The sequence below is a fragment of the Prionailurus viverrinus genome, chromosome B4 (genome assembly GCF_022837055.1).
Source record: "Prionailurus viverrinus isolate Anna chromosome B4, UM_Priviv_1.0, whole genome shotgun sequence".
NCBI classification, from domain to species: Eukaryota; Metazoa; Chordata; class Mammalia; order Carnivora; family Felidae; genus Prionailurus; species Prionailurus viverrinus.
Window position 1 is genome coordinate 51,404,384 of NC_062567.1, and position 25,349 is coordinate 51,429,732.

At 40.9% G+C, this 25,349-nt stretch overlaps 2 protein-coding genes across 5 annotated transcripts in view; both read right to left on the reverse strand.

The window, feature by feature from the left end:
- LOC125169840 (cationic amino acid transporter 3-like) overlaps positions 1 to 24,352 on the reverse strand; it is a 56,976-nt gene extending 32,624 nt beyond the window's left edge. For 2 of the 4 annotated variants that reach the window (XM_047865623.1, XM_047865620.1), the window contains exons 1-2: positions 24,251 to 24,352; positions 23,627 to 23,760 (exon numbers count right to left, since the gene is read on the reverse strand). The gene's annotated coding sequence lies outside the window, so the exon portion shown is untranslated. The remainder of the gene's footprint in view (positions 1 to 23,626; positions 23,761 to 24,250) is intronic. The other 2 variants (XM_047865621.1, XM_047865624.1) reach the window with 2 other exon arrangements.
- On the reverse strand, positions 965 to 24,319 carry LOC125169833 (cationic amino acid transporter 3-like). Its single transcript, XM_047865612.1, has 2 exons — positions 24,251 to 24,319; positions 965 to 3,252 (listed from the first exon to the last, which is right to left on the reverse strand). Exons 1-2 carry the CDS (start codon positions 24,252 to 24,254, stop codon positions 1,472 to 1,474), a joined length of 1,785 nt encoding a protein of 594 aa, XP_047721568.1. The 5' UTR covers positions 24,255 to 24,319; the 3' UTR covers positions 965 to 1,471.
- Positions 24,353 to 25,349: the final 997 nt, after the last annotated feature.

Here is a 25,349-nt window from a genome sequence, read left to right on the forward strand (position 1 = left end):
TATCTCAAAATAAATAAATAAACTTAAAAAAAAAGAATATAAACTCCTTAAAGGCAGGGGCCATATTTCATCTTTATTTTTGTATTTTTTCTAGTTTCCTTTATGTTATTAATTGAAGTATAATTAACATATAGTGTCATTATATTATTCTCAGGTGTACAATATAAGGATTCAGCAATTCCATAAATTTCGGAGTAATCATAAAGATAAGTGTACTCTTTTTTTAAATGTTTATTTAATTTTTGAGAGAGAGAGAGGCAGAGCATGAACGGGGGTGGGGGCAAAGACAGATGGAGACACAGAATCTGAATTAGGCTCCAGGTTCTGTCAGCACAGAGCCCAATGCAGGGCTCAAACCCATGAACTGTGAGAATGTGAACTGAGCTGCAGTGGGGTACTTAACTGACTGAGCTACCCAAGCGCCCCAAGATATTTTTTATTACTTAAATTCCACATATGAGTGAAATCATATAGTATTTATCTTTCTCTGCTGGGTTTGTTTCACTTAGCATTACACCGTCTAGGTCCATCCATGTTGTTGTAAATGGCAACATTTCATTTTTTCAATGGCTGAGTATTTTCTACCATATATATATTAATGGACAATTGGGTTATTTTCATATCCTGGCTACTGTATGTAATGTTACAATAAACATAAAGGTATATATATCTTTTCTTATTCATGTAAAGAAGAAGCTTTTGCACAGCAAAGAAAACCATACACAAAACAAAATGGCTGCTTACTGAGTAGGAGTGGATATTTGCAAATGATATATCCAGTAGGGTTAATATCCAAAATATATAAAGAACTTATACAACTCAACATCAAAAAATCCATTTATAAAATGGACAAAGACCAACAGACACACGAAAAGATACTCATCATCACTAATCACCAGGGAAACACAAATTAAAACTGCAATGAGATATCACTTACTTTGTCAGATTGGCTAAAAGAAAAAAAGATAAGAAATAATAAGTGTTGGTGAGAATGTGGAGGAAAAAAAACTATCATGCACTGTTGGTGGGAATGTAAACTGGTACAGTTTCTAGGGAAAGTAGTGCGCAGGTTCCTAAAAAAATTAAAAATAGAATTACCATATAGTCCAGTAATATCACTACTGAATATTTGCTCAAAGAAAAAAAAACACTTTTCTAGTTTATTTTAATAATATTATTTTTTAAAGCCAGTAAGGCCAATGAGCAGCTACAGACAAAACTGTAAAGTAGACAAGTAAAAAGAGAGAGAGACAGAGACAGAGAGAGAGCAAAGACACATCCTTCACTCTACAATATGTACAGAACCCTATTAGCATTCCCTTGCCAACATCCCATGGGAGTCCTAGCTTTCCATGCACTCAAGAGTACTCTCCAAAATCGTGCAGGGACAAGACTGCATTTAGGTGTGATGATGTAAAAGTGAATATATACTGTCACTGCCGAGACCAAGGTCTATAGTTTTGGTGCTAAATTAAGTGGGGTTAGCGACTCGGCTGTGCTGGATCCCATAGCTGAAGTAGATAGCAAACCCAATCAGCATGGAGACACCAAATCGGGCCCAGGTGTCAGCTGTCATTTGCATCATAAGGCAAACATTCACAAATACACTCAGTAGTGGGAGGAGAGGCAGAGCAGGGACCTTAAAGGGAAGGGAACTGGAGCTCTGCGGCTGTCTCCAGATGACCCCAGTGATCCCAGTGATGAGCACCAGGAGCACCACAACCACTGAAATCCACACTGGGTCTCCAGAAAGCAGAACTGGCCAGTGGGCCAGCACCAGGCAAAGAGTGAGCAGCAGAACAAGCAGTGAGGAGCAAACATAGACAACCCGGCCAGAGAGTGGAGTGGGGGTGGAGCTGCCTGTGAAAAGTAGTTCCTGTAGAGTCAGCTGCTCTCCTGCAGGTCCATTCTCCTCCCACACCTCTGCTTCATTTCCCCCATTCTTCACCTCGGGCTGATACCTGAGGATGAGGATACAAATAGCTACCAGGGAGTGAGTAAACAGGGTCCAAATGGACATGAAGTCCACAAGATGAATGAGTTCAAAGAAGAAAGCAATGACTGCTGCCATAATGCCCAAGACCACAGTGGCCACAATGGGGATATGTCTGCTGGTGTGGGTCCTGGCAAGGACATGGAACAGGAGGCCATCCTTTGCCATCACAGAGATCACCCAACGTGCAGAGAACATATCATTCAAGATTGTAGTGAAAAGAGTGCAGAGAGCTCCAATAGCCACAATATAGCAGGCAGGGGCCCAGCCAATATATAGAAATGCCTCAGGCAAAGGGCTCCCAGGTTGGAGCTGGTAGTAAGGCACCATAAGTGTAAGTGCTGAAGTGACACAAAAATACATCAAAAAGCAGATGAACAGTGAAATCACAATGCCCATGCAGATGGAACGCTGGGGATTCTGGGCTTCCTCAGCTCTGGTAACAATATTGTCAAAACCTATAAATGCATAGAAACAGGTAGCTGCTCCACGGAGAATCCCCTCAAAGCCAAAAGGCACAAATCCTCCAGAGCCCAGGGGGCCCAAGCTTAATGTGTCATTGAGTCCAGCCTTTATGTAGTCCTCTTCTGTGAGCTTCCAGTTGTGCAGTTCTCCCTTAAAGAATCCAGAGATGATGACAAAGACAAGAATCAAAAGGCTCACCAATGTGATCACTTTGGTAAACAGTACTGACTCCCTAGCCCTCAGAGCCAGCACTCCGGTGAGCAACAACACCAGACCCATAGCAAAGAAGTCTGGATATTCTGCAAGGACCTGTTGAACATGCAGTAAGATACTCTCATGCAGGGTCTGAGAGATCTGGTTCCCAATCAGGTAGTCAAAAGCTGTTGTCCATGCCCGAGCTACACTGGCTGTGCCAGCAACATAGGAGAGGATGAAGTTCCAGCCAGTGATGAAAGCCCAGAGTTCACCTATAGTGACATAGCTGTAGAGATATGCAGAGCCAGAATGGGGAACCCGGACAGCAAACTCTGCATAGCACAGCCCAGCCAATGCACAAGATAGGACAGCCACCAAAAAGCAGATCACAGTGGCTGGTCCTGCTTGATTGCTGGCCACTTCGCCAGCCAGGAAATACACACCTGCACCCAGAGTGTAGTCTATACCCAGGACCACTAAATCCAAAGTGCTTAGCCATCTGAGAGGGGTAGGTTCAGTTTTCTTTTCCTCCGGCGTACATCTGCGTACCAGCATTTGACCAAATCTGCGAAGTGCCCGACGCAGCATTCTGGCTGGAACTGAAGAGGATTGTAGGATCAGAGAGCTGTAGCAAGTCCAGGGGGTACAGAGTCTGGTATCATCTTCAGTGAGGCTGAGTTAAGCTTATGGTTTGGGGCTGCTGAGTTTAGCTTCTCAGGCTTCAAAGCTGCTACGCTGTATTTCTTCTGGTATGTGCTGTCCCTCCACAATGCCTAAGTAAACAATAACTATTTACTGAACCCATTTCCAACCAACCAACCGAAGATCAAAAGTCCCATAGCACCTGTTGCAGCACAGATTTTGCAGAGAGCGACACCAAAGGACATCATAGACAAATCAACCCTGTTTCTCTCCCCCCACCACAAAAGAAGTGCCAAATACTTCCCAACATTCTCTTATTTTATACACCACATGATGCCAGCCCCTTTGGGTTCATCTAACGCATGCAGCTTCATGTACTAATTAAGCTATAAGAGGGGCACCTGGGTGGCTTAATGAGTTAAGCATCTGACTTCTGATTTTGGCTTAGGTCATTATCTCACAGTTGTGAGATCGAGCCCTGCATCAGGCTCCATGCTGGACATGGAGTTGGCTTAAGATTCTCTCTCTCTCTCCCTCTGTGCCTCATTCACTCATGCTCTCTAAACAAACAAACAAACTAACTAACAAATAAAGCTGTAAGACACAACAGAACATGAATTTATTGTGCATAATTACATGTGGGATGTTTGCACGGTGCTTGAGCATGAGTTATGACACATTAATTCACAAACCAGAGGGCCTCAATTAAAGACCCATTTTTATTTTTTTTATTTTATTTTATTTTTTTGAATTTTATTTTATTTATTTATTTTTTTTTTATGAAATTTATTGACAAATTGGTTTCCATACAACACCCAGTGCTCATCCCAAAAGGTGCCCTCCTCAATACCCATCACCCACCCTCTCCTCCCTCCCACCCCCCATCAACCCTCAGTTTGTTCTCAGTTTTTAAGTCTCTTATGCTTTGGCTCTCTCCCATTCTAACCTCTTTTTTTTTTTTTTCCTTCCCCTCCCCCATGGGTTCCTGTGAAGTTTCTCAGGATCCACATAAGAGTGAAACCATATGGTATCTGTCTTTCTCTGTATGGCTTATTTCACTTAGCATCACACTCTCCAGTTCCATCCACGTTGCTACGAAAGGCCATATTTCATTTTTTCTCATTGCCACGTAATATTCCATTGTGTATATAAACCACAATTTCTTTATCCATTCATCAGTTGATGGACATTTAGGCTCTTTCCATAATTTGGCTATTGTTGAGAGTGCTGCTATGAACATTGGGGTACAAGTGCCCCTATGCATCAGTGCTCCTGTATCCCTTGGATAAATTCCTAGCAGTGCTATTGCTGGGTCATAGGGTAGGTCTATTTTTAATTTTCTGAGGAACCTCCACACTGCTTTCCAGAGCGGCTGCACCAATTTGCATTCCCACCAACAGTGCAAGAGGGTTCCCGTTTCTCCACATCCTCTCCAGCATCTATAGTCTCCTGATTTGCTCATTTTGGCCACTCTGACTGGCGTGAGGTGATACCTGAGTGTGGTTTTGATTTGTATTTCCCTGATAAGGAGCGACGCTGAACATCTTTTCATATGCCTGTTGGCCATCCGGATGTCTTCTTTAGAGAAGTGTCTATTCATGTTTTCTGCCCATTTCTTCACTGGGTTATTTGTTTTTCGGGTGTGGAGTTTGGTGAGCTCTTTATAGATTTTGGATACTAGCCCTTTGTCCGATATGTCATTTGCGAATATCTTTTCCCATTCCGTTGGTTGCCTTTTAGTTTTGTTGGTTGTTTCCTTTGCTGTGCAGAAGCTTTTTATCTTCATAAGGTCCCAGTAATTCACTTTTGCTTTTAATTCCCTTGCCTTTGGGGATGTGTCCAGTAAGAGATTGCTACGGCTGAGGTCAGAGAGGTCTTTTCCTGCTTTCTCCTCTAAGGTTTTGATGGTTTCCTGTCTCACATTTAGGTCCTTTATCCATTTTGAGTTTATTTTTGTGAATGGTGTGAGAAAGTGGTCTAGTTTCAACCTTCTGCATGTTGCTGTCCAGTTCTCCCAGCACCATTTGTTAAAGAGGCTGTCTTTTTTCCATTGGATGTTCTTTCCTGCTTTGTCAAAGATGAGTTGGCCATACGTTTGTGGGTCTAGTTCTGGGGTTTCTATTCTATTCCATTGGTCTATGTGTCTGTTTTGGTGCCAATACCATGCTGTCTTGATGATGACAGCTTTGTAGTAGAGGCTAAAGTCTGGGATTGTGATGCCTCCTGCTTTGGTCTTCTTCTTCAAAATTCCTTTGGCTATTCGGGGCCTTTTGTGGTTCCATATGAATTTTAGGATTGCTTGTTCTAGTTTTGAGAAGAATGCTGGTGCAATTTTGATTGGGATTGCATTGAATGTGTAGATAGCTTTGGGTAGTATTGACATTTTGACAATATTTATTTTTCCAATCCATGAGCAGGGAATGTCTTTCCATTTCTTTAAATCTTCTTCAATTTCCTTCATAAGCTTTCTATAATTTTCAGCATACAGATCCTTTACATCTTTGGTTAGATTTATTCCTAGGTATTTTATGCTTCTTGGTGCAATTGTGAATGGGATCAGTTTCTTTATTTGTCTTTCTGTTGCTTCATTGTTAGTGTATAAGAATGCAACTGATTTCTGTATATTGATTTTGTATCCTGCAACTTTGCTGAATTCATGTATCAGTTCTAGCAGACTTTTGGTGGAGTCTATCGGATTTTCCATGTATAATATCATGTCATCTGCAAAAAGCGAAAGCTTGACTTCATCTTTGCCAATTTTGATGCCTTTGATTTCCTTTTGTTGTCTGATTGCTGATGCTAGAACTTCCAGCACTATGTTAAACAGCAGCGGTGAGAGTGGGCATCCTTGTCGTGTTCCTGATCTCAGGGAAAAAGCTCTCAGTTTTTCCCCGTTGAGGATGATGTTAGCTGTGGGCTTTTCATAAATGGCTTTTATGATCTTTAAGTATGTTCCTTCTATCCCGACTTTCTCAAGGGTTTTTATTAAGAAAGGGTGCTGGATTTTGTTGAAGGCCTTTTCTGCATCGATTGACAGGATCATATGGTTCTTCTCTTTTTTTTTGTTAATGTGATGTATCACGTTGATTGATTTGCGAATGTTGAACCAGCCCTGCATCCCAGGAATGAATCCCACTTGATCATGGTGAATAATTCTTTTTAAAAGACCCATTTTTAAATATCACCTGAGTTTAAAATACAAATATGGTCCCCAGTCTTAAAACCCTTAGTCCCAACATAAGCTACCCAAGGTCAGATGGCACTTTGCCCCCTTTTCTCCTCATTCTGCATCATCCATTTAGTTGTACTGATGGCAAAGAATGTACAGTCCAACCCTTCACTTTACCCATCTAGGCCCACAGGGGGCGCTGTGAGAAGAGAGGAAGAGGGAGAAAGAGGCATGGCCTTCATAACTACCTGCAAGAATCAGAGGACAAGGCTGCCTGGTGAGGAAACACTGGAGATATAGGTGCAGCAGCCAATCAAGGGTCCATTACTAAGTAGGGAGAAGAGCCAGAAAGGTGGTTTTATGAATGCTGACATTAATTAAGCCTTACCCAAAGCAACAAGACAAAATTTACTACAACTTTTATAAGTTGTAGTAAAGTTTTAAGTAAAGTTTTATAAGTTTTATAAACCATGGTCTACGAGACTATGATGGGTAGGGAGAAAAGAAGTAAGTCACCTAGCTCAGTAGCTCACAACCAAACAATTCCTCTGTCTCCTCCCTCTCTGGGTTCCAGGAAAGTGAGTTCACTTCTGCAGACATTCTCCTCATTGTCCACACTGCTCTATAACCACTTTGCCTCATCTGTGATGTTAGCTTCCAGCAGCTTGGAGACCCTGCCTGCTCTAGGAGCTTGTATTAAAACACTCACTTAAAACTCCCTATTAAGTTTTCACAAGGGTTTTTAACTCACTCAAACCGTTGTCTGAATATGCCAAATATCTGGTTCCTCTTTTGCTTTTCTTTGTTGCTGCTATTCAAATGGCCCCTCCTCAAGCAGAATAAGGCTTCAGGTGAACAATTCACAGCAATGCCCCAGGAATGAGTAGTGCAGAACAGAAAAAAACAAAGTCATGCAGGCCCCTCTCTCCTCCCTACTCAGGCTTTGGTTTTGAGAGAATTTTGGCAAATGTCAGAGGTTTCTAAAGATGGAAAGATCAAATCAAAATGGAAAAGTCTCTTCTACAGATTATCAAAAGGAACACTTGACTTATGGGTCTGACCTTCTGTCTACAAATCCATCTAAATTCCTTCTGTGCTGCCCACCAGCTCCAGCGTTATGATTTACCAACAAGCTCACGAGATAGATAAGGAGGATCAATTGTTCACTCATGGAACTTTCTACAGTATAAATGTGATTGACGTATCTCCCACCTACCCCCAGGCTTCAACCCTTCAGTGATTCCCACTGCCCTTCCTTCATAATCCTTCCTTCATCATCTGACTTGTGCTGATCCCTCCAGCCTCGTCCCTTGCCAAGTTCCTGCACAATTTCCCAGTTGTGAAATTCCACACTCACCCTGTTCCCTGCCTGTAATGCCCTCTTGTCCCCTTCACATAGCTAACCCCCACTTCTCTTTCAGTTCCCAGCTCAGATGTTGCTTCCCCAGCAAGCTTCTCCAGACCCTTATGCTGCCCTTCCTGTGTGCTCTCATAATGCTAGGGTTACTCCGTGTGCCATTTTTCCTAATATGTCAAAATTCCAGCTCAGCTGCCTAACTCCATTAGACTGTGAGTTAGGTACTCAATACATATTTTGTTGAACATGTACAAACTGAGAAGAGAAACCTGAAAGAACACAAAATCTATAATTGCTATCTACTTGAATTTGAAATACACGCTTTGTAGCCAAGCAACCTTTATAAACCTGGCTCAGGTAAAAAATTTAAATGGTATTACCTTCCTTATAGAAGGCAAGCAAAATCAAAAGTGTGAAGGGAAAACCACCTGTGATAAAACCTTGACTGTATATCATTCATGGCAAGTATAAGCCACACATAGGTCATTTGCCTTTGATGACACTTGTTTAAAAATATCAGGCTACCTTGGGTTACAGGCAATGAACAACTCATGCCCAGGTGGAGAATCCCTACTTTTCTGAAGGCATTATGCTCAGGTCCTATAATCTAGGTGGGATGTCCTAATGCAGAGGTTCTGACTTCGGGAGACAGAGGGAAGCATAATGAAGACACCTGGGGACATTTTCAAATGTCATATCCTCTCACTCTGGAGATTCTTGTCCACTTCCCATGACTGCTCTCAACCACCCAGCTGAGAAGAACAGGTCCTCAATTTGAAAGCTAAGAGATTCTAAAAGCTTTCTTCACAAAAAGGCAGCACAGTTTAGTAGTTAGGAGTAAGTCTCTGAATGTAAACTGCTCAGGTGCAAATCACAACTCAACCTCATACCAGGTGACTCTGGACAAATTAGTTCACCTCCAGGGGCTTTAGTTTCCACATCAGTCAAATGGGAATAAAAGCAAATACTGCATAGGATAATTGTGAGGAGTAAATGAAATTATGAGTATAAAATACTTAGTTCAGTGCCTAGCAAACACTATGTACTTAATATAATCTACCAAATATTTAATATGAAAATCTGCTATAAAGTCTTCAAGCTTTGAAAATAAATTAGTCTTTGCATATGTCTATCTTCAAAATCATCCACTAAAACTCAAGCCTGTTAGCTAGCCATCGTGAGACAATGAATATGGTTTTATTCCATATATTTTGCCTTGAAACTCTACGGACACTAATTAGATACCCTCATACATGCTGTTGCTAATCACTTGGGGGTCCTAGGCTTACTGCGTTAGAGAAGGCATTGAAAAATGTAAGGCTTTAATATAATAATAATAATAATAATAAAGTAATCTGTAATCATAGATGCCTCATCTTATTTCTGGAAGAGGCAATGCTGGGTACTAGAGAGGGAAGAGCAATGAACATTATGTTAGAGATTTTGGATATGAGCCCTGGATCTTCTGCTTGACTATAGAAACAAGGTAATTTTCTTAATCTCTCTAAGCCTCAGTTTCCTCATCCATGAGGAAACTTACTTTTATTGGATCAACATGAGAATTTGATGAGAGGATACAAACTATCATGCACCATTGGTGGGAGTGTCACTGGGGCCACCATCCTGAAGCACAATCTTATTGGAGTTAAGAATGCACACATCCTTCCACCCTACAATCCCTCTCTGAGGTAAACACTCCAAGGAACTCTCTCCTGAATCCATAAGGAGGCTCATATGAGCATGTTCATCACAGGACTATTAGTGGCAGCAAGTAGTTGGAGCTACGCCAGCATCTGTTACTAGAGGGATATATAAATAAAATGTGTGGTATGTGCACAATGAGATGCTGCACAGAAGTCAGAAATAATAAATTTGATTTACATTTAACAACATGGGTACCTCTCAGAAACAACGACAAGTAGGGAAAGTAAAAGCAGGATGAGGTGTAAAGCACAATGCCATTTATGCACATTTATAAAACAGACAAAAATGCTGTATAATTGTCAAGGATACACACATATCTGTTAAAAATATCACATCATTCCTCTGCTCAAAACCTTCCATTGGTTTCCCTTTTATTCAGAGTAAAAGCCAATGTCTGCATTTACAATGGCCTACAAAGTCCTACAGTATTGGTCACTGACCCAACTACCTCTCAGCCTCTGTTTCTCTCTTCCCATTCATTTTTCTCTAGCCACTGGTCTCCTAACCTTCTGGCCTCCTAACATACCAGGCGAGACCCTACCTCAAGGCTTTTGTACTTGGTGTCCCCTATAACTGCAGCACTTATAGCCCACATATCCACATGGCTGCTCACTTCACTGCATTTAGTGAAATAGGACATGTGTAGCATGACCTTCTTAATCACCCCATATAAAACTGCAATCTGCTCCTAATCACACATAACATACCTTATCCCCCTGCTCTTTTTTCTATAACACATACCACTGCCCAAAGTACTAAATGTCTTACTTATTTGTTCATGATTTGTCTCACTTCAAAAGAATGTAAGCTCCATGAAAACATGACTTTAAAAAAAAATATTTTGCTCCTGGCTGTATTCCTCACATCTGCAACTGTTGTTGAGTGGATGAATGTGTCTAAATATATATGTAGAGCATATACTGGAAGATCATTTGTTAAATACAGGACAGTAATCCCCCCCCCCACACACACACACCCACTGTGAGAAGAGAAAATGAGAATAGAGATCAGGATGAAAGGGGAAAATAAAATGCTTTGTAAAGGTGCCTGACAGGAAGCAATGGTGCTAAAAGCCCGTGACTGAAGGAGGGTTGTTTCCACTCCGTGCACTTTGGGTTCGACAAAGGAATTGCATGAGATGACACTGTGAGCAGGCTCTCAATAGAATTAAATTCAAGGGGAACCAGAATCCTGTAATCGTCAGGACATGGGGAACACAGAGAAAGAATGCCTGCTAGAAAGAGGGTAGAGAACAAGGGAAGACTGGACACCCCTCTTACCAGTCCCCTCTGAACCCATTTCCCTTTTCCCAATTCTTCTTTCTCCATCAGCTCCTTCAACTGTCTCTGGAGGCTCCTTTCTGGGCACTAAGGATGCTTGTACCATGTTTCTCCCTCTGGGGAGCCACCTTTGTTCTTGGGAACAAAGACACAAGAGTGGTTCCTCTCATTTGTTGAATCACACACCCTTTGAGGTTGGTCACCTCAAAAAAATGTCCTACACTCTTCTGAAGTCCAACCATGGACTTTAAGGAGGAATGCCAGAGGAGGACCATCTGAATGGCAGGGTTGGAGAGGGGCAATGTTTTTGATAATTTCTGTTTCCTTCAGCTGTGTTGTGCAGGGTTGTCCTTGTGCTCTTCCCACTTTTACTAAATATGAGCAAAAGTGGACTACAGACAAACTATGAAGATATCAGAGAAATAATCTAAAGAACAAAACATCTGGGAATAAATAATCATATTTTATGACACCAACAAGCAGAAAAAAAATAAGCAAGCAAGCTTACAGAAGAGAAAGCAAACCCATTATTGGGAATCCTGAGAGAGACTATCACAAATCCAGTTTGTAACAACACAGAGAATCACTGTTTTCAAAACCAATGTTCAGAAATTCCCTCTCTCTGTGCAGTAATCTGTGGTTATTCTAATGGTTTTTATTCAGTCCAGACTCTGACTCAGCTGTCAGAGCCCCATCCTAATTCTCTCCCAACCCTCAGGTCCATCACCTCCTTCCTAACTCAGTTTCTCACATCCTGACTTACCCTTCCTGGGTTGAGCCTTTGGCCTAAGTGCCTGTCCTGCCAGGGATGTCCTCCTCACGCCTTTCTGTCCAGTCTTGATGCTCTAGCTTTTCTCAAACCTATTCTACAACCTCCCCCATCTCAACATCTAGGTGGCCTTTTCTAAGCCATCATGATTGAGCCCCATCTCCAACCTTCCTCCTCTTCCCACCAACACTTACAGGGCATCCTGCTGCTCATGTGAAACATTTCCCCTTTCTATCGGCTGGTGTCCTGGGTGTGTCACTTAAATTCCCGAAAACTTTGGGAGGGAAGGGCCAGGATCCATATACCTCCTTCTGAATTCCACACTCCCCTTCTAACTCTCACTACCCAGGATAAGGATCTTCTCATAATTGTAGCAAGGAAACTTAAGAGGCATTTGGGACAGAGAAAATGCATATAGAGATGTATTGAATGACTAATATATCTTGAGATTCCTAGAAGGTTTGTTTGTTTGTTTGCTTGGAAAGATAGAATGGGCCAAACAAAGGTGTAAGTTGTAAATAAACTAGAACAGGCACCATCATCTATTTCAAGTGCATTTCCTGAAGACATTTCCTAATGTGGGCTCTGTGTCTGTGAATCTTACTTTAATTAAGAAACAATCCCTCCCTAAGAAGGTGCTTACACAGGGGATGTGCTTAAAGAAATACAGAGCAGGGGTCAGGGGACATGAATTCAGCTTGTATGAATTCCAAAATACCCCTGGCTCTCTCTTTCTACTTCTTCTCTGTGTTTATCTCAGTTTCTGAGCTCCTTAAAAACTCCAAAACAAAATATCCATCATGAATGGCCAAAAAGAACACCTGCTAAATCCAACAATATATACCCAGTAAATTGCAGGCTGTCTTACTTTCCCAGACAGCCTCACCTGCTCTCCTCTGTCCTGGAGGGTCATTGTGTTCATTCCTCTGTCTCTAAGAAGGGTACTGCCTTCACTCTAGACCTTTCCTTTTCAAAAAAAATTTAAAGTCAGTAAGTCTCACTGTTTCCCATGCTTGTGCATTAACACTTTTGCCAATCAGTATGTTGGCCTTGTGGCTTCTCCTGAATAGCCTCAAAGATAGTTTGGATATCAGTTGCTTTGCTAGAAGTTTGATAAAGACTTTAGAGGAAGGCTACAGAGGATGTTAAATAATTATTTTCAAGTGCTCAAAGTTTCGGAGAAGTGGAATTTAAATGCAACATTCCTTTACAGAGATTATATCAAACCCTTTGTATCCAAGCACAGCTCTTTCCTGATCTCAAAGTATGTAAATTCTCTTGTCCTACTTAGAATTTCCAGACAACAAAAACTCTGGGACCAATCAAACCAGTGGCTCCCAAATAAACAAGTATACAGCTTTTTGCATAGCTTAGCTTCCCCAGAGGTTCTGAACTTCTAACTCAGCAACCCTACAACTCTGATAGGGGGCAGTCATGAACAAGAGTAGGGGTTTGAGTTGAGGGTGAGAACTTTAATTAATAATAATGTAGTGCCTGTGCACACCAACACTTCTAAACTGGAAACAGTCCAGAATACATAAGAAAAGTAAACAGAGAAAATCCACCATGAACACTGGGGCCATGTCTCTTACCCAATGGTAAAAGGGATTAGTTAACAAAATCAGATTAAAAAAATGGAAGCAAAGCAAAGGCTAGGATGTGTTCAGAGTAGGTGGTGATTTTAAAATGGATGGTCCAAGAGAGCCTCACCTTCACACTTTTGTGTAACCATCACCACCATCCATCTCCAAAACTTGTTAATCTTCCTCACCTGAAACTCTGTACCCACTAAACAGTAACTCCCTGTAGCTCCTGTACTTTCTGTCTCTGTGAGCTTTCTGTCTTCATGAATTTGACTACTCTGGATACCTCATATAAGTAGAATAATACAATTTGTACTTTTGTGACCAGCTTATTTCACTTAACATTACATCTTCAAGGTTCATCCATTTTATAGCATATGTCAGAATGTCCCTCCTCTTCCAGGCTGCATAATATTCCATTGTCTGTATATCCCACATCTTGTTTATCCATCCATCCACTGATGGTCAAGTGGATGTTTCACCTTTAGCTGTTGTGAATAATGGTGTTACAAATACGGGTATACAGATGTCTTTTTGAGTTCCTCCTTTAAATTCTGTGAGATATATACCCAGAAGTGTATATGTAGTTTTTTTGTAACCCACAATACTTTTTTCCACAGTGGCTACACAATTTTACATTCCCACTAACAATGCACAAGCATCCCAATTTCTACATATGCTTGCAAACTCTTGTTATCCTCTGGTTTTTTTTATATCAATCATCCTAATGGGTGTGAAGTGGTACTTGGCTATTTTTGAGGATAATAAGGAGGTCTGTGGGGCCAGGACAGAGTGAGTGAGGGGGAAGCAGTAAGGGATGAGGTCAGAGAAAAAGCAGGAAGCCAGATCCTTCTGTAGGGTCTGAGAGTCACTGTGAGAACTTTGGCTGTTACTCTGGGTGAGATGGAAACCCTAGAAAAAATTATAGTTTCACAAGTTTTCTACAGATTGGTGTTTTTGAACTAAGTATTGGATACTCTAATAAGGAAAGCCCTCCTCCAGAGTTTGAAAACAAGTCATGGAGATAAGTTTTGCAGAGCTCTCAATAGATGCCTGGTGCCTCTGATAACACAATGAGGCCTGAACAAGCTGTGTTCTTGCCTCTGCCTCCCTCTCTAGATGCCAAAGCAGAGATGCCATACAGCCACCCATGGGGGAGGACGATGGCAGATTGCTTTCCCTGAAGACTTTCACTTTATGGATTATCTCTAGGCAGGACTCCACCACTGAAAACTAAGTCACTTTAGTGCCTTTCACTATTTTAGATTATTCCCACTATAATTCAGGATAATGAAGAGTTGACATGGAGATAAAGGGTGCTTTCTTGGAACTGATGATATTAATGATTACAAAGACAAGGGTAGGTAGAGTCTCAGAAGGGGGATAAGAACCACATACATCAGGCACTCTGAAGCCTTGCAGAATTAAATAGGTGAATTCAATCCCAAGGCCCATATGCCTCAGAAAGGACTGTCAGAAATTTCTGAGATGCTCAGAGCTGGAGAAAGGGCCCCAAGGGAAGCCTGAAAACACATTTCTGAGAAGTAAAGAGTACTTCTCATAATCTCACTTCCCCTGGGTGACAGAGATAAAATCTCTACATCCATATGAGTATTCCAAGGAGTTCTACAGTTTCCCAACAACAAATAATCTGGAGAGAATCACCGCCCAACCACTTTTTATAAATGCTATAAGATACAGACTTCTGTGTGTGAGTAGGGATGGGGATGGATGGTGGAGAAGGAGAGAATTGCGGGGTTGTCCTTCTGGAAAAGGAAAAGAGACAGGAATCAATTTACATAATGACATTCTCTATTTTCAAATGGGAGTTAGGGGAGGAAAGTATAATAAAATCTTGAAATCCAAATGACTAATTTCTTTCAGCAAGGAAACATACCATGTACTTCTAGCTTCTGTGTCCTGTGTTTCTTTCCATCTAAGAACCATCTTATTCATTGTCCACTCTCAAAATATTATGATTATCACCCACCCCCAGGGTAAAGAGACTTTACAGCTTGCCTCACCTCATAGTCCCATCTCATTTCCTTTCTCTGTGGATCTTGACAGAGGTCCTGGGTTACCTTTAAGCCTTCAAACATGTACAGTAAAAATGGGACTAGGATATAGGAGAAGGGTGTTCTTCCTCCTTTCAAGTAGAAAAATAATAGGCCTTAATGGCAGTGTACATCTTACATCATTCATTCATTCATTTATTCACTCACATATTCATTCATTCAAAAATATTAAGCACCTTTTAAAGGCCAGTCCTAGGGAATTGGGACTGGAACACAATAGGGAGGAAACACAAATAGGGAGGAACACAATAGGGAGGAACACAATAGGGAGGAAAAAGATGTGTTCCCTGCCTGCATGGCACTCATTATCATTAAGAATATTTGTATATAATATTCTTGCCCAAAATGTGTAACCTGAACCTAATGATAAAATTATCAGTCTACAAAAGAACTTTCCTCAGTAAGTTGACTTTCTATAAAACAACTGACCCATGCTGTTCAAAACTGTTAATATTAGGAATGACAGTCTGAGGAACTGTTGCAGATTAATGGAGAATAAAGAGACATGACAATGAAATATAATGCAGAACCCTGAACTGCATCTGCATCAGGGAAAAATATTTTACTATAAAAAAATCAGACAATTAGTATACTTAGAATATGGACCATATTTTATACACACAAGCACACAAACACAAACACACACATTGGAGGGAGCAAGTAGTGGGAAAATATTAAAACACTTGGTCAATCCTGGTGAAAAATAAATGGGTATTAATTATTCTATTCTTGTAATTTTCATATTTGTAGTTTTCATATTTTTTTCAAACCAAAAAGATAGGAGGAAAATAAGAATATCCCAGCAGTAAAGGTTATGGATTCTCCTCCCCTAAATACTCTTTATAAACAAATTTGCCATCATTTTGGTTGGATCATTCCACCCAGAATGATCTAGCCCCAAATCAGAAACTTTGGATCAAAGGAGTGGATGGAAGATAGAACTCTCTTGACTTTGCTTTATAACCAAAATGGTCAGCCAGCCAAAAAACCTTAAAAGTAACCACAACCATGGCTCATGTTAGTACAGTTATAAAAATTCCATATTATTATTATCATTTTGTGGGATTAACACAAACTAATAAACCAGGGCCCTAGACTTCAATTCTAGAGATATTTGGGAACATGGGAAGAAACTGGAAGAAGAGAAAAATGGTATCTGGCAAGTATTAGTACCAGGTATATGTGCAAGATTTAGGGATGCATTAAGAGGGGGGTGAAAGTGAACCAGAATTTTTTGAGCTGCAGGTAAGGCACATATGTTATTTCATTTATCCCCCATAACAGCCCAATGACATAACCATAATTATTCCACTTTATATAGAGAGAGTTTAGATAACTGTCCCAAGCTCATATAGCCAGTAAAAAGGAGAGCTAGAAATTGAATTTGGTTCTTTATTGCTTCAAAGACCATGTTCTTTCTCCTGAGTACCCTACCTTCACAAAAGGCAAGACTCTAGGGAATTGCTATAAAAGGAGTATTTGAGCCATGTTCTTTTATTTGCTCCAAGGTCACCCTCTGCTAATGTCTTTCCTTTCCTCACAAATAGATATTGATGAGCCAGAACTGGAAGTAGTGGGACCATCAAAACTAAAATCTCCAAATAAACATTGTCCTGATAAAATCCAAACTTAATTCAATCTAGGACCAAAATGTCTTCGGATTGTCCTTTTGGATGCCAAGAAAGATTTCAAAGAATTGCTATTCCTACCCCAGTAGTTCCCAGATATGATTTAATAGCTAATGGTAATTCCTGCCCACAACGTTAGCCCATCTCCTTTTGCTTGGCTTTTAGTGGAATTATAGGATAATGGATCTCAACAGGAAATATAAGTCATCCTCATAGGAATACTTTCATCATATTATTCTTTCACCATTCTATTCTAAATCTTTTCTGGTCACTGCCTCATTCTTACGAAGAAAAAGAACAATCTTCAGTACAGTTAGGGAGTGCTAAAGAAGAAAATGAAACCTTTACTCTTATTGTGTAAAGGAAGATGGGGGTGGGGAGCAGACATTTTCTAAAATGGGACCCAAATGGTAAGAAGATGGTTGTAATATTCCTGACAGCTAAATACCTACAGATTTGGCCTTCCCAAACTTCAGCCATCACTGAGGCTTCCAGTTGCTGCTGGCCCACACCATTAGGAAACATCTGTCAAAAAGGACAGGGGCGCCTGGGTGGCGCAGTCGGTTAAGCGTCCGACTTCAGCCAGGTCAAGATCTCGCCCTCCGTGAGTTTGAGCCCCGCATCAGGCTCTGGGCTGATGGCTCAGAACCTGGAGCCTGTTTCCGATTCTGTGTTTCTCTCTTTCTCTGCCCCTCCCCCGTTCATGCTCTGTCTCTCTCTGTCCCCCCAAAAATAAATAAGCGTTGAAAAAAAAAAATTAAAAAAAAAAAAAGGACAGCTCCAACTGGGACAAAGGAGGGTAGGAAGGCAGATGGTGCCAGTTTAATGAGGATGATTTAACAAAACATCTTTTTAAAAGTTTATTTATTTTGAGAGAGAGAGAAAGAGAGCAAGAGAGAATGCCAAGCAGGCACTGCACTGTCAGTGAAGATCACAACGTGAGGTTTGAACTCAGGAACCGTGAGATCATGACCTAAGCTGAAACGAAAAGTCACACGCTTAACCAACTGAGCCACCCAGGTGGCCCTAACAAAACATCTTTTCAAGCCTCCTAATTCATTTGGCCATTTGCTCCCCAGACTTGGCTGCCAATCAGAAGCAGAATGGGAATGTTTTCCAGAGAACAACCATCTCCTTTCTATTCTTAATTCAGAAGAACAAGTACCAGAAAAATTTCAGCTTTCATGCCACTCCAAAGTATGATTAACCCTATTCCAGATCTAAAATAGGAGGGTGATTCTAGTGAAAAGGACTTCAGTTATGTCTGATTGATCATTCTTGTTTGGTTGTCATTGACAACTAGAGACCTAACCTAGTAGAACATATAAAAATGGGCATCAGTGTTCCCCATTGTGACCCATGTCTGTGGCCAGCTCTGAGCTCACAGCACCTAGAACATTGTTAGTATTTATTAATCATCCATGGAAATAAGTACAAAGAAGAATGGACATCAGGCATCAACACAGATATCTTTGTGTATTTTATGATTTTGTCATTATTGTTTTAAACTTATTAATGAATATGGACTTGAAATAAAGAATAATCAGTATTCTGAACATGCTATTAGCATAGGAAGATCAACAGAGAAGATAAAGGATTGCCTTCCTATTTCAGTTTCAAAGGGAAACACCAAATATGTCCAGAAATAAAGGGTTGACAAAGAAGACTCAAAGGATCCTGACTTTATTAGAGAAATTCCATAAAAAGTTCAGAACAAATCTAAGAAATTCCAACTGAAATCATTGGTTTCAGATTTCGGGGGATAGCCAAACTAGCCTTCAATTCAATTCAGATGATACGAAGTTCCTTAGACTTTTAGCACCTTGTCCACAACAGACCTCTATCTAGTATGTTCCTACACTTTGCAAATACAGCATATCCAGGGCCAGCTTCCTGCCACACTCCCTGGTCCACCCTCCTGTCCATAAAATTGGTAATTCTAAACAGAGATCCTATAAGCTCTCAGTCAGATTCACTAAGCAGCCATCAGAGAGTACTGCCCTTAAAGCAGGATAAAGACCTAAGTTACATCCTTCCTGATCACTACACTGCATTAGATACCTGAAGTGTGAGTATTCTCTACCCTCCTTCTGGAAAATGACACTTTTCTCAAGTCTTAAAAAGACACTCGTGCGCGTGCGCATGTGCACATGCATGCACTCTCTCTCTCTCTCTCTCTCTCTCTCTCTCTCCCAACAGACTTGCAATTTTCTGTTCTCTATTAAGTTGAAACTTTTAACATGGTATTTATAAGTCTTTATTTTCACTGTTGTTCTATCACTTACTCCTACTATTAAACTTTTCTGTGGATCTTTTCATGAACAGGACAAATCTTTGCCAACACTTGCACATGTTGCTGGCATTGACATTAGCCCTCATATAATCTGTCCCTCTCTGCCTAGAACACGTTCTTTTCAAACCCTGTCCAGCATGACTTTCCTTCTGGAAGTTTCTCTGGTCACACCTATAGATAGATATCTGGTCTTTCCAGTATTCTTTCCTTGCCTCCTACTCTCCCTTCATTAATGTCCAGTGGCATAACTCACAGGCCTAGAACTTTGCACAAGAACACTCAGGTAGAGAAGAGGGCAGAAGTAATAAGTGGGGGTGGGAGTGTTGTGAGGAGCAGAACTTCTGCTTGATAATGCTTTCAGCTTGCATTTCCTTCCCCAGCTAAAACCTGAGGTACAAAGAGTTACTTGGCTACAGCCAAGGAAGTACCCCACACTCTGTAGCCCACTTTGGTGATATCAGAGATCTGACACAGAACTGAGGTCTAGGTCTCTTTCATCACAACAAAGTAAAAGTATAAACGAAGAAACCCACTCATGTGGGATAAAGTACAATATCTGTGAGGTATATGATTTCCTCCAGTGTCATCTCCCTGAACATGTCACGACTGAACAGATAATCCAGAGTTTTATTACTTCCACTGTTTTACTTTATTTGTAAAATAAGTCACCTAAAGCTTTGTCATTAGGCAACATGACATGATACTCAAACTGCAGTGGCTTCATTTAAAGGTAGCCTGAAGAAGGGAGGAGGGATACCATAGTCAAAGGATTAAATGGTGTCTAGAATAGGACTTCTCTTGTTTCAGGAAGATAAGGAAGTATCCCTGAAATGCCCTTATAATATAAGCTTCCAGAAAAAAATAATTTTCTGTATTTATCATAATTTTCCTGTACTATCTGTAAATAACTACACAGAACGGTTCTGTGTACTTTGGGTTGGGTCTAACATGAGCTATTGGAAGATCCCTCAAGTAAAAACCACAAAAAGTTTCTAAGTGTGAAAGACTGGATTCAAATCTGTTAAAGATAAGATTTCAACTACATGTAAAAGAAAATAAAGGCAAATTCCAAATTATAAAGTTCAGGCACTACAGTGATTCTTTGTGCAAAAGAACTCAAGCAAAATCAACATATTTACCTCCCATAAATAATATACATCACCACCATTACCCCCAAATCATCACACAGTCAGTTACACACAGTGCACAATGGTGGCAAATACAAAATAGTCCTCTATGGGAACATACAACTAAGGGCATTTCATCAATACTTACCCACCTTCCAAAATAAGTAAAAAAAATACATAAAGTATAAATGAGGAAGGGTATTCCTAAATCAGAAATGAATAGTCAAGGCAAAGGCATGTCAACATCCCAGATATCTTCCTAGTTGATGGAAAGTAAGAGTAGTAGTAAGAGTAGTAAGAGTAGTAAGGACCTAATTTTCCAGGTTGGTAAAACTAGTGGGTATCTTTCTGTATACTCCATGGGTCAACCTGAGAAAGTTGCATGGATGATGAAGCTTGCATAGATATCCCCACCTTGGCATTGTGTATAACTGTTTCCCAGCAAAACATGGTTCAAGCTACATCTTCAACTTGGGACATTACCCAATAAATACAACGTATCTATGCCTTTCTTCCATGCCCCCCACCAAAAACACAAAACAAGATCCACCCACACCTTGAGTCAGTAAATTCAGTTTACCCAACTAGACAGATCCAGTTAAATATATTATAAAAATATAATTATTATTATTATTCTCAACCATGGTCTGTAAAGGAAAGGAAAAGAGAGAAACATCATTGCAGTAATAATAAATATGTAAATTCTCCCCTAGGGAAGGAGAAGTAAAAGTCAGATAGCTACCCTGAAAAGTTGGAAAGAAAGCTGGACTAACCAAATTCAGCTTATAGTAAAGAAAATAAATATCCAAACTTGTATCCTAGGGGTCTTTTGAGAACAACCTCACAAAATAGACCACTTACCAGGCATCCTCCCACCCATGATCTTACTTTGTACTATATTCTGTTTGCATGTTACTTGGAAGAAGGCTTTGTCTCCCCTTCTAAAATAAAATCACTCTAGGGTAGGACCTGTTTCATGTCTCTCAATGAGACTAGAAACCCTAATTCTATAAGTAAATATTACTAACCAAGACTTGAAGACATGGCAGCCCCCAAACTGTCTGCTCCTTAGACCAAGAGGAAACACAGCCACCTTCTCCAGCTCTCCTACCTACATGACCACCCCGAGCCCTACACCTCTCAAATTCATTCCCAGTCTGGCAGAGGCTGAATTCCAAGTCAGTAAAAACCCATCCTGATGTAAACTTCATGCTTCACAACAACTGTGTGTAGACCAAATCCATCCACTGAAATGTTGACCAAAATCTATGTGAATGTGGACCAACACATTTTTGCTTCCTTCTCACAATATCTATAGAGTTCTTGCTATACTCACACTCTACACTAGTATCATTACACCATTATTTGGGTAAACAATCAGGTAGCCAGCTTTTCTTTAGAGGCTGTATAGACTCCATATTATCTAGTATCATTCTGGTATGGTTGTGAACAAGGTGGTTTTTCCTAGTCCCTCTGGGATAATTTCAGAGAAGACAGGGAAATGCAAAACTTGTCACTCATGATTTGACACATTTACACCTTTATTTTAAGTCAGAATTCAGTTTGGAAATTCTTAACATTTCTATCATCACATCAAAACATGATGATCAACCCGACAAGTCAGAAAAGCATAAGCTTCTGCATCTAGAGACCTTCAGAAACTAGATGGGCTACCAGAAAGAATAAAAATGACATTTTTCAAACACGAATCAGAAAAGGCTGGGAAAAACCAGGAAAGATGTGCAATTAAGGGATTAGAAAGTGACGTGATACATTGATGTCAACAGTGAAAATCAATTTCCTCCCTATTTCCCCCTATGATTCTCAACTCCCTTTTCTTAACCCTAAATCCTGTCAACAATGAACACCTAATTAAAATCCTCAGGAGAAAGCAGGAGAAGGCAATCCTTTCCACCTTGTTTTCCAGACTATAATATATGATGGACTTTGTCTACAATGAACACTGATCCATTCTCATTTTTTTCCCAAGAAAAAATTGTTTTCCCCCTCAAGTCCTTCCTTTCCTTGTAAGCACATATTCTAGAAATCCATCCAGTGCCCCATCCATCACTATACCGCGTCTCCACATTTAGAATTGCAGCTAGGGGCTGTCGGAGCTCATGACTCCTTCTGCCATGTACCTCCTCGCAATATACACCTTCAGTAGTATACTACACATAAAGTATCTTAGGAAAGGCTGACTATGTCCCTGGTTATCTTCCTTCATATATTTAACTGTGTCCTTCTGTCCTCCCATGAAATTACTTGGCTGTCTCTTTCTTGTGTCTTCTCTCACCAGAGTGTGCTTGGTTCCTGTCATAGCCCTAGGTAGCTGTTCTATACCACTACCATCTGCCTTGGAAAGTTAATTGTTGTGTTTGTTTTGCTGTAGGAAAGAGAATAGATCATCTGAATCATATTAAAGTTGTATTATGCCACAATGTCCTGAGTTCTTATCCAATTATAGATCAATATGACTTTTCCACCAAGATCCATCTGCCTCACCCCAGCTCAGGCAACATAATCTATACAAAGAGCATTGGGCACCAATTCTTAAGGAATATTCTCTATCCCTCTTCACTAGTTCATTTTAATCCCCACTTTGCTTTGTGATTTCTGTGCTAATAAAAGAAAAAAGGGACAAGGATAAACCAAAAGATATAATCCAAAAATCATATTTATCAATTTGAAATATACTTGGTTAAAGATACTGGCCTTTCCACATGATTTTGCTTAAACTAAGGTTAAAATGAATCTGCATTTGGAAGCATATAACACATATTAATTGATAATGGAGAATCATTCCCAAGAAACTCTAGAGGGCAAGAGAAAGACAACCTTGAAATCAACATTTGGCACATATAAGCAATAAAATAGGTGTCATGCATGGAGAAGCATTGTCTGGGCTCCTGGTGTTGAAGTACTGCCCACAGTGTACATGGTCTTGGGAGCAGAGAAGGGTGGAGAAGAGTTTAAGACTCTAAGGCCTTAGATTAAAGAGTTGCAAATATGTACTTCGATAAGAGCAAATGGCCTGTTGGAGACCCAGGAAGCCAGACCTATTTCAGGCTTCTCCACCAAGGCTTTATAAATTAACAAATTCATGTACATAAAATTGATAGATTCTAAGAGAAAGAACAGAGCCATCAAGTTTCAAGGTTTAGTTAGCACTGGCTCATTTACAATATACTTGGGAACTCAGACAAGTCTTCACACAGTGTTTTAAAGACCAGTAGGCAGCCACACCCCAGGGGATCTTGGTAATCTTTCCTCCTACAGCCTGACCTGGCTTATAATCAGTCCTACCACAACTTTTTAAAATTAGATAAGAAAGGCACAGAGATACCTTCACAGCTGTAAAAAATAGATAACTTGCTCCTTTAGCATGAGGGAAGAATATCTTCAACTCCTCTCTGGTGATGGTGGACCACCTTATAAAACTGGATCTGATATTCTGCAAAGTCCACACCAATATCCTCCCTAAGAAGATATGATATAGAGACTTTCAGAATCTCAAGTGAGAAAGTGTGTCAAAACATGAAGGAGGCAGCAGAGCCAGATGAAAGAATCTTCATTCAAAGAACATGTCTAAGCATACTATGTGCTGGACCCTGTGGGAAAGACAAAGATGAATAAAGCAAGCTCTGTGCCATAACAGGAAGGAAAGGCCAGAAAGGAGGGCAGGGCAAAGAGGTGGGAAGGACTAAGTAGGAGAAGTGCCAAAGAATAACCTCTCCTGACTCATATTTTCCTCAGGAGAGCTGAGTGTAGGCCTCCAAATCACTCTGACCCCAGCAAACCTACCTGCTTTTCCCAAATTTGCAGGGCTTCTGGTCTATCTATACCCCCCAAAGCAAAGTCAGCCATGAAATATGCAACCCCCATAACAGAACTCCAAGCCCAGCCTTTTTTCCTCTCTGGCTCTGTGTTAGTTTCCTTGTCAACTCTATAAAAATGAGAAATCACTTACCCATGAGCTTTTTATTTCTCAAAGGAGAAAGACCTGAGAAGAAAGTGCAAGCCAAACCCAGGGACAGGGGAAAGCTTGGCTCAGCAGAGTCAGCACTTGAAGTGGAGCTTGGCAGGAGCCCTCTAGAGATAGGGCCTTGGGGAGGCCGGGCATTTGGGGAGGCGGGGCACACCAGCAGGTTGAGAAATAGTGACGGAGTTGGATTAGACAGAATTCAGAAGGAAAGCAGGAGGTGGGGAATGGAAGACTAGTGGGACCATATCTGGGTGAGTTGGTGGAGTGAGGGCTTAACTGGGACTTTGTTGGAGACTTTGTGGCAGCAAGATATGAATTTAGAAGTAAATAAATTCCCCAGAGTCCTGGGTATAGAGGTTGTACTGGTTGTCAGGAGGGGAATGTGGGGAGCTAAGTGGAGTCCAGCCTGTGGTAATTTGGAGGCCAGTCCCTGATCCAGCTAAAGAGCCTCCTCAGCAGCCCTTTAAACAATGACAGAAGCAACCCCCAACGGCCCACTGAGAAATCTCCTACTAGGTTCCTCTACCACCACCATCCACCCCTGCTCCCTCACCTATGTTTCCCATCACTCCAGGAATAAAACTAAAAGGGAACTGGCTTAAGCTTTACCAACAGGGATTTCCAGAGACACTCACTCAACGTTCTTAGCACATTGTAACTGAATAACGTATTCAGCTTGTGCTAGAGGAAATAAAGGAAAACATAGTCCTTGCCTAGAGAATTTCCTGCTTTGGGATCCTCTTCCATACCACCTGTCTTTCTGCTGAGCCTGGTCCCCTTTCAGGTGCTGCTGGGTGAGGGGTGCACCCATAAAACTGACAGGATGAAGCTGCTGCCATTGCTGCCCCAGGCTCCCTCCCTGTGCCACCTGGGGATCCCAGAGACCCCTACATGGATATGAAAATTGCCTCCCCTACCATGTCCTCCACAATGCTGCAATCAAAAGACCCTAAAGATCAGCCCTAAATGTTTCAAAGTGAATGCAGCCTGGCACAACTAGTGGAAAGGAAAGTGGGGGCCAAGGAGGAAGAGAAACAGAGGCAGGCAGGCAAGCCAGGCTGACAAGGTCTGGAGAAAGTGCTGG